Source organism: Scleropages formosus, chromosome 3, assembly GCF_900964775.1.
Source record: "Scleropages formosus chromosome 3, fSclFor1.1, whole genome shotgun sequence".
In the NCBI taxonomy this organism is placed as follows: Eukaryota; Metazoa; Chordata; class Actinopteri; order Osteoglossiformes; family Osteoglossidae; genus Scleropages; species Scleropages formosus.
In genome coordinates, this window is record NC_041808.1 from 7564061 (window position 1) to 7573836 (window position 9776).

General features: G+C 42.3%; 1 protein-coding gene across 1 annotated transcript; it reads right to left on the reverse strand.

The window, feature by feature from the left end:
* Positions 1-6642: 6642 nt before the first annotated feature.
* dtd2 (D-aminoacyl-tRNA deacylase 2) lies at positions 6643-9759 on the reverse strand. The gene is made up of 3 exons (XM_018734848.2): positions 9499-9759; positions 9337-9406; positions 6643-7846 (listed from the first exon to the last, which is right to left on the reverse strand). The coding sequence occupies exons 1-3, from the start codon at positions 9604-9606 to the stop codon at positions 7521-7523; spliced, it is 504 nt and encodes a 167-aa protein (XP_018590364.1). The 5' UTR covers positions 9607-9759; the 3' UTR covers positions 6643-7520.
* Positions 9760-9776: the final 17 nt, after the last annotated feature.

Here is a 9776-nt window from a genome sequence, read left to right on the forward strand (position 1 = left end):
TCTGCTGGAACAAATCGACATGGGCATCATTACAGAGATAATAACTAGCTCAACAGAAACTAGGAAATAATACGTTGAGAACTGGAGAGTGCGGCACGAGCCAAACCATAACCGCGGACGACCGCATTACGGGTCTCCTCATGCGGCTCAGCTGTCAAAATGCGAATTTGGATCTAGTAAATGCAAAGGAAAGGCTGCCATGTTTCAAAGATGACATCTCACCGAGTTTGACTGCGTGATTGCTGGGGAACATTTGCCAGAAGCCTCAATGACAAAGAAGCTCAACTGATTGCTGACATTTCACTTAAAACAATACCTAAGGTGACAGCAGTGTGGAAGTCACAGGAAAAGACACCTGCAGCTAGGGGCAAACTGGGTGAAAACAGAAAAACAACTCTGGATCACTCGCCCTTAAATCATCTAAGGCAAGAGCAGGAAGTTGCACAAAGTCTTTGGAGACCTGTGTAGGGTGGAATAACATGGTTTGTCTGCTGTGCATAGAGCCCTTGACTAACGTCAAAATGCGCTTTTGTGGGTGAGCAGTGCAGTAATACGCGGTCAGATGGGTCCTCCTCCTCCTTGTTCCAAGTACATGTGTGACAAATACTAAAGGACATTAACAAGCAAACATGACTTGTAGTGAACGACTCCGGCGGCTCTGGCCACAACCCAGGTGAGCTATTGGAAGACACTGTAGTGTGTGTGTTGGCGTTTTCCACCACCCTCAGAAAACACCGTATCGCTGAACACCATATGATTCTCATGAAAGAATTCAAGTGCAAATACACTTTTACATACTTGGGGAATTTCTGTCAAGGTGCACTGTTGTGGTGTGACTCCAGCTGCATGTGAAGCAACTTTTCAACATTATTTCGTCAGGTACCTTTACACACACACACACACACACACACACACACACACACACACACACACACACAGAAACCGCTTGTCCCGAGCAGGGTCGCAGCAAACCAGAGCCTAACCTGGCAACACAGGGCGTAAGGCTGGAGGGGGAGGGGACACACCCAGGATGGGACACCAGTCTGTCACAAGGCACCCCAAGTGGGACTCGAACCCCAGACCTGCCAGAGAGCAGGACCTGTCCAAACCTGCTGCGCCACCGCACCCACCAAATACCTTTACATTCCCCACAAAATGGGTTTGCCAGATGTCAGCTTTAAATCTGCACTTAAAAAAAAAAATGTGCCCAATGAATGGGGAACAAATTTACCTCTTCATATGCACATTAAAATATATCCCAAAGTATCTCATCCTCCTCTCAAGTCTTTGTACAGCAGTGTAAAATGATCTCAAGCAAGAGCTGTGAATGATCCCTCTAAAGAACCACTGCAGCCTCCTGCTTTGCTGTAGGGGTTTATCAGGAGTTCTCCTAGCAGGTTAGGGCTGATCCCAGCTGCAAGGAAAGCTTCCTTGTAAAATTTTGCATATTTGTTAGTGGGTCAGAAAAACAAACCTCCCTCTGTCCCTCACAACTGCTGAGCCCCTCTCAAAATTCAGACACGCCTCAAAACACATCTCCTTTGAACCCACTTCACCGATCACCTATCCACTCCATGAACTTGCACTACATTACCCGTTAAACTGTGCGAGCACCGGTGAGGTCAAAAAAGACCCCAAAAAGCGTCACACAGTAACACCTTGGACGGAGACATTTTGATTTGGACCACGGATGTAAAACATCACAGTTTTGAGTATTTACAGAAGTCAATATCAGGAAGAATGTTATTTTTCCAAAATTATTTCTTATTACTAAGGAACATCTGATCGTCAACTAAATATGAAGTCCGCCTCCCTTTAAGACAGATTCTTTTTGACTGAAGGTTGTATAAAACCGCCAACTTCCGTAAAAGACACAGCCTAGTTAGACACTGACAATAAGTAAGAGTAAGAACAGTCTTTAACACTGCATGTGCTAAAGGCAAAGGAATCAACACCACTAACTGAGAAGACATTTCCTGACCTGCAGTGCTCAAGTGCCACTAACACGGTGCAAATCTATTTTGAAGTTATCCTAGCGGAGACTGCAGCAGTCTACTTATAGGGCATTTAATACTTTGCTTCCACAGTCACAAACATCAGCTGCTCTACAGCTATGAGCAGACAATGCTAATGGGGTAACTGATACCTCCAACTTGGTCTGGGTCACGATTCAGATCGCATGACAACGATGAGAAAACTCGAAAGGGACGAATTTCCTACCGAACCATCCCCACAGAGCCAAATGCAAGCAGCTCTACAGAGAAACATTTCATGGCAAGTGCACCTGAAATATTCCCTTACATCAACACCTTAGTCAACAACATCTTGATGTACAGTTTTGAAGCTGCTGCTGCAAATTTTGAGATCTAAAAGTTCTGCAGAAACAGTTCTCTTCTGAGTCAAAACCATAGGTTTCTTTTTATCGGTTTCTGATATTGAGTGAGCAGGCAATCCACAGGCCTATAGTCAGGAAAAGAGGCAGGTTCTTCCCAAGTTAGACAATGGAAGGAAGTGTTTTAAGAGATTCATGACCTAGGGTTCAAGGTACTGATTGCAATTCTACCCCATAAAACACCAAACATCATCAGGGACAACAGCCTGCATGACATCATCTGTATGTGAGTGACACTGAATAATCACAAGCAGCAGGAAAATCTTGGTGTGAAGATGAACGAGGTGAACACCAGTGCTGTCCAGACACCGGTGAATATAATGAAGTTAAAAAAAAATAGAAATAAATTATGTCAAAAAAGTTAAAAAGGAAAATTAAAAAAAATGAAGTATCTGATGTAATATGGGAAATTAATTTTCGGTATGAGGCATGAGACATAAGCACATTTCTTTCTGGGTGGCATCCATTTAAAATGTATGAATATTGACTAAAAAAATGCCTGGCTTACTCATCCTGCGCAGACATTCAATAACTAATAAAAGGTAATTTCATCCAGCATGAGCCAGCAGAATTGGGAGAATCTAAAAATAAAGACAACAGACAAGAGCATTACAAGCTGAGGTCGAACGGAAGTGCATGTATTTTTATTGACCGGAAGTCTCGTTATTTTCAACTTCACACCTGAGATTTTTTGAAAAAGAAAATCCATTTCAAAACTAAAAATTTTTTTTTTTTTTTTTAACAATGATACCTCAAACTGCTGTTTCATGAGAACAGTGTGGTTCCATTACCAGGACCGCGGATGGACGGACTGACGGCCGGATGGACCTCAAATTGTTGTTTCATGAAAACAGTGTGGTTCCATTACCAGTACCATGTTTACTACTACTACTAATGCCTACTACCCCTCTTGGGGCATAGGCCGTCAACAAGGGCTCTCCAGGCATCTCTGTCCTGAGCCAGTTTTTCCAGTTTTCCCCAGGTGTGGCCCATCCTCTTGGTTTCTGCATCCAGGCGGCGTCGCCATGTGTTTTTTGGCCGGCCTCGCTTCCTCTTGCCTCGGGGGTTCCATGTGAGGGCTCTTCTTGTAGTGTTTGAAGCTGGCTTTCGCAAAGTATGGCCGATCCATCGCCAGTGTCTTTGCAGGATATCATCTTCTACTGGTTGTTGTCCTGATCTCTGCCATAGCTCTTGGTTGCTGATGATCACGGGCCAGTGGATCCCGAGAATCTGTCTTACTGGGATAATACATGGTGCCCCTCACACACTGACGCACAGCAGAAGAGTGTTCTGTACAACATCCTCATTTAAAGACATTTACATTTATTCATTTCGCAGACGCTTTTGTCCAAAGCGACGTACATCTCAGCAAAAGTAAAATTTATGCATTACATTAAAAGAAAGAGACACAGCTGCAGACATGTGACTCAAGTAAACCCAGTTTGTTGCCTTCCACTTGCTGCATCAAGGTTCATCGTTCAAGGAGGTGCATAAAACACAGGAGAGACAAATCTCGATGCCCTCCTACCAATTCTTTTTGTTTTTTTTTTTTTTTGTTTTTAAATATGATAAGATACACAAGCAAGCAAATATGGAGCAATGCCGAAGAAGTGGCTGATAAGGCTTTATCTGGCGATGCTCATGAAGTTACGGCGCATGAACATTTACACCGTACATGAGCTGGAGTGATCTTGGGCAAAATGGGTCTGGAAAAAGTGACTTTTCAGACCCTTCTTGAACGTAGACAGAGATTCAGCAGTTCTGAGTGAGAGGGGAAGGTCGTTCCACCACAATGGAGCCAGAACCAAGAACCTCCGTGCTTTCCCTTCCGTGCGCGGGACCACCAAGCAAGAAGTAGATGAGCGAAGGGGTCTAGCTGGGATGTAGCGGTTGATCAAGACCTGTAAATAGCTGGGAGCAGTTCTATTGAACTGAGACTAAGAACTGAGTCTAAGACTCCTCCGCTCTGGAGAAAATCAGTGACACCAGAGAGAACCACAGCACAATTATTCCAAGCATTCTTCAGATAAAAAATAATAAATACTCCAAGCACAACAACCACCCAGGTTCTGCAGAATAATTCCTTCCACAGGAAAGTAAGTGGTATTATGGTACTCAACCAGTAATGTAACCCTGCTGAGCAAATTCACTATTAATTACCTCAGCTGGACACACTTAGTTTTTATATAGTGTGTGCACTTAATGCATAAAAACCTATTATTTAAGAAGAAAAGATAATGTGACTCGAGTGATGTTGACTCGAGAGAGTAAACTAAGAATAAAATTTAAATAAAATAATAATAAGTAAGAGGAAGGATTCAAGAAGGGACGTCGTCGTATCACACCGTGTGTGTGAGACCGCAGCTGAACTGCACACACACACGGACACACTCGGTCACCAGCCAGACACAGAAAATGAACTCTTCTTGGCATCAAAAATCAAAGGGTTTTGTGTCTCTCCTTCACAACCATTTATTTCTGTAACAGCGAACTCTGCGACGGACGGGTAGCTGCAACCAAACTGCCTAGCTAACGCGGCTAACAGCTAGCCCGACTGCCCACACTCTGACACACCGACCCCTCTGACTTGCCAATAAGCCGAACCTTCACATTTATAATCACTATTTCCAACCGCAGAGGTTCTCTTTCTTACCTGTGTCTGAGGATCTGTATAGCTGAGCAGGAAAAACTGTGAATGCTTTTTAAGTGCTGAAACAACAAAGCAGCGCGCAGCTGGCGCTGAACGCCTGACGGACAGGAACTGACCAGAACTTCGTTTGCACAGACTGGACCTGGCAGGACAGGGCGGAGCGCAGAGCTCAGAGACATCGAACGCGGTGCGCTGTGAGGGGAGCCAATCGATCGATCGATCGATAGAACACTCGACACTCCGTGGCGCTGCACTGAGTTGTAAAATTAGACTTTTTTGTTTTTAACGTATACAGAGGAACGAAAATACAACGTTTCAAGCATCCCCAAGCGACACAGATGTTCCACTGGAGCTTTGATGAGCCAATAATAAACTGTCCCAAGTAACTTGAAGGCATTCAATATCTCATAAACAACTGGTATTTTGCGGTGATACTGGGAAATGTGAGGGTTCCGAACTGTCCTCGCACACTGTCAAATCGAAAATTGCACGTTAACAGTAAGCTCTGTGCCTCAGCCTGTCAGGACGGGTCGCTAGGTGGCGCCACATTCCGATTTACTCGTGCTCCGTGATTGTTTACCTGTTGCTTGGTTACGCGACTATTAGCGTTGCGGTGAGGTGAAGCGAGTCAATGAGTCATGTCATCTGCGGAAGTTCTCAGGTAACACAGCGGTTACATGATCAAATGAAGTCCAGGACTACAGTTCACAGGAGATATTATCATCCTATTAACCAAAACAAACATAAGCTCAAAACATATGTTTCAAATTAAAATTTTATTTGTCACATACACAACCATACACAGTACGACGTGCAGTGAAATGCTTTTTATACAACGGTCCGACATAAAAGTTTAAAAAAAAATAAAACAAGTAGTAAAATGTAAAAATGTATATATAATCTATATATGCAAATATGGCAAAAAGGCAAAATATATAAATATCTATAGTATAAATCTATATATGTGAATGAAATTTTGTCAAAGTTAATTAGGCAGGGCACCTTAGGACATGCTGGGTGAAGGGTGCTGAGTGACAGCACAGGCTGAACGGTCCTTGTGGAAGGAGTTGAACCCAGAAGGTAGGGTGAGTGGGAACACATCTGATGTAGAGAGAATGCTCATTCCACAGCTATGGGACTCACACGGTGGACACTTGCTCCTCTCAGAAAGAACACACAGATAATAGAAAGCCAGGAATGCCGGAATTGATCTTTTCCTGACAATTCCAGGTTCCGTGAAGTCTCAATAATGAGGCACAGCATCTTAAAAATGGTTTATTATAGTTCTGCAGAATTTCACCTGGTATTATTCATCATAGACAGCTGTGCCTTTACATCTCTTTACTGTCTTTTTATACTTGCCATCTCTCATTTATTTCTACCCATAACTCAGACCACCCCAGGTCTTCTATGAGGTGCTTGCGGTGCAGAAAATGAGAGCAGGCTGTGCCAGGTGTCAAAGAACATAAAAGGGGAAAAGGATATAATGGAGTAAAACAAGGTATAATTGAATACCATACAGTGAAAAATATCACAAAGAGTAGTTAATTGCAAGTAAATCATGACAACAAAGGTTCACGATTGCAAAGTTTTTTTTTTTTTTTTTTAATAAGTTGCCAAAACGGTGGTAACGCTCTTTTTCAAGATCCTCAAGTAACAAAACATAAAGAACATTTCTGGCTTTGTTTGAACCTACACGTTTGAAGTTTTTGAACATCTTCCTTACAAATAAATATTTGCACTTTGTATTTATTCCAGTATTTCATTCACCTATTACTATATAAAATAAATGAAATGTAATAGTGCTTATCAAACTTACAGTAAATATTCACATGTTTTGCTGAAGAAATATTAATGTGTTTGATTACATGGTGTTGCCCCAGACCCCACTGGGGGGTGTTATGTCATATACAGTATATGCACCACATTACCTTTCTAAAATCAAGGGTTTCAGATAAGAGATCACAAATCTGTGCACAATCCTGTATAATAAAGAGTGAATAACAACAAATTTGTAAAGAAGTAAGAATACTCCAATGGGAACTAGGCTTATGGACAAAAGGATGCAATTCAAGAGTTTCACCCTAAAGATTTCAGTGAAGACACTGCAGCTGAGGAGCAGTGCTTGTGTACCAAGGCAAATCCACAAGATGTTTCAGTCAAACCTTTGTTTTTAATACCACATCCTGTGTACGTTTGACTTATCACCAAAAATTCATTGAGCGCCCTCCGTTTTTCAAAAGTTTACCATTTTTTTCTTTCAATTTTAAATTAAATACCCCCAAAACATTTAGAAATAATCTGCAAAAGACTTGATATGCTAGAAGTAAATCATAGCTAATCTTATCAAGCTCTTCTATGTCATTCATTGTTGAAGATACGTGGTTTTCTAATTAGGGATTATTTTGGTCATTCAACGTGTAAACACTTTCCTGTGTACACAATGTCAAATGTGGTCAGCATGAACATCTTCTAGAGTTAAAACTCTATTATATGCGTATAGGGTCCATTGGTATCAAGGCTCAGCACTTGTCTGTTTCCGTAGGTCCCACACTTGACCACCACACCGGCCTCAGAGCACTTGGAAGACGCAGTCAGCTCTTTCTCACACTGTGACACAAAGTTGCTGTACAGCTGAAGTCCATCCTCCTTCCCGATGTTACTATGGTATTGCATGCTGCGACCCTTCAGTTTCCCTCCCAGCGTGGCCTGGGGTACGATGAGTATGCTTCCAGGCAGCTCAAGCACCGACACTCTCTTTCCCGAGTCAGCCTCACAGAGCTTAACATTGAGGAGGGAGTTCACTGTAGGGATGGAGAAAGATAAGCAGCTCTTACTTTACCCTGATCTGAATTTAAAGTTTACATATTAAAGCCAAACGGCACAGAACTGAAATTTATCAGTACAGCATTTGATTTTGAAAGCTCAACAACTCAATGTGAACTTTTTTTTTCTTTTTAAAATTCCCATGTGAATGACGTGGTAAATGTATTGAACATGTTAACACCTGTCTCTTCTTCCATTGAGTACTAGGGGGCAGCTGGTAGCACAGTGGTTACAGCTGCTAATGTTGGACCTGAAGCTGACTAACCTTAGACTTATTAGTCTATTCCGAGTTTTATGCACATACTCGTGCGATGAACATCGGTAAATAAAGTGGAAAGAAACTAAGTTTACTTAAGAATCGCATGTCTGCAACTACAGAAATGCACTTCGCTTTCTTTTTCGAGAAAAGCATCTGCTAAATGAATAAATGTAAATGTAAGGTTGCATGTTCAAGGGTACAACAGCAAAAGGTGAGATATGATTTCTCCTAAACTGCACAAGTAAAAATTACCCAGCTGTATTGGTAAATAATTCTAAATCGCTTATAACATTTGAAGTTGCTTTGGAGAAAAGCATCAGCTAGATGAGTAGATATATTAGAGCCAGCCCCTTTCCCCAAGATATAAGTGTTTAGTTGATGACAGCTGAGTGGCACAAGATTGCAATCAACATGGTCCTTTTCACACTTATATTTTGGCTCCTGGTCCATTCTCAGCCTCCGTTAGCTAGTTCCACATGCCACGATCTCAGTAATCGTGGCTCCTGCTTGGACTGCCCAAACCACATGAATGTGTCCAGTGAGTGTGAGTTCTTTTGTACTGTTTTCACTGATTTCTTCTAATTACTCTTTCTTGTATTAAAGGATTAATTATGTGACTACTGGATACCACATTTTTTTTTTTTTTTTGGTTCAGTGTAGAGTATGTAATCAGTATGAAAGAGATGAATGAGTGCAACTAGACAACCATACAGCATCAGAAATAATGAAAGAATGGATTTTAATGGGTTTAGATAGAGATATTCTACCCAAATCACTGGATATCAATTTTGGAGCTCAGGAACACAAGAAATGCAGCATTCATACCAATTTCTATTACATCTTTGAGTGATATTCTGTACTAATATTCTCTTAATCCCCCAATACCAGACAAGTCCTCACTGACACAATAGGTTATACTGAGCAACCGGAAATACGTCTCTTCCTATTTTTCAGCAATAAATCCCATTATGATAATTTGTTATAGTGAGCAACCGGAAATAAGTTCCTTCCTATTTTTCCCCACAAAATCAATACATTAAATAATGTTACCGGAAACACGTTTCTTCCATTTTTTTCCTCAACAAATTTTAACATAATAATTTGTTATATAGAGCCACGTGGCGTGACATAACACTGCATTATAAGAAAAGTTATTTGGGGGGGGGAGTACTTCCGGTTGTGCCCTAAGGCTGAGCGGGGGGGACTTACCCAGTTTTGGGACAACGTCCGGCTGAGCTCCTTTGAAAAAACAGACATGTATCACCATTCCCCTTTCAATCTGCACACAAAACACAAGGAGGGGGTGAGAGTTGAAGCGGGAAGGAGAGGAAAGGCTGTAGAGGGAGGTGGTAGCTGGGGCAGGGCGAGTACCTCCACCCACTGCGCTTCGCACTCCTCGTCAGGCGGCTTCACTTGCAGTCGCGCGCGCACACACTGCTGGACTACCGTTCTGGCGAGACACTCGCTCTTCTCCGCCATCTCAGTAACTGCTCACGCCTTCCGTTTCATAAAGGCGAACTTTGCATCAAGTCGCTCACTTTGCCACTTTTGCCAATTTTCAAATATATGACACGGTGTATTACACCGCGTAACGCGCAGTCATCAATGAGAGGCGGAAGCTCGGCTGTGGTGCACCGGCGTGCTGCGTC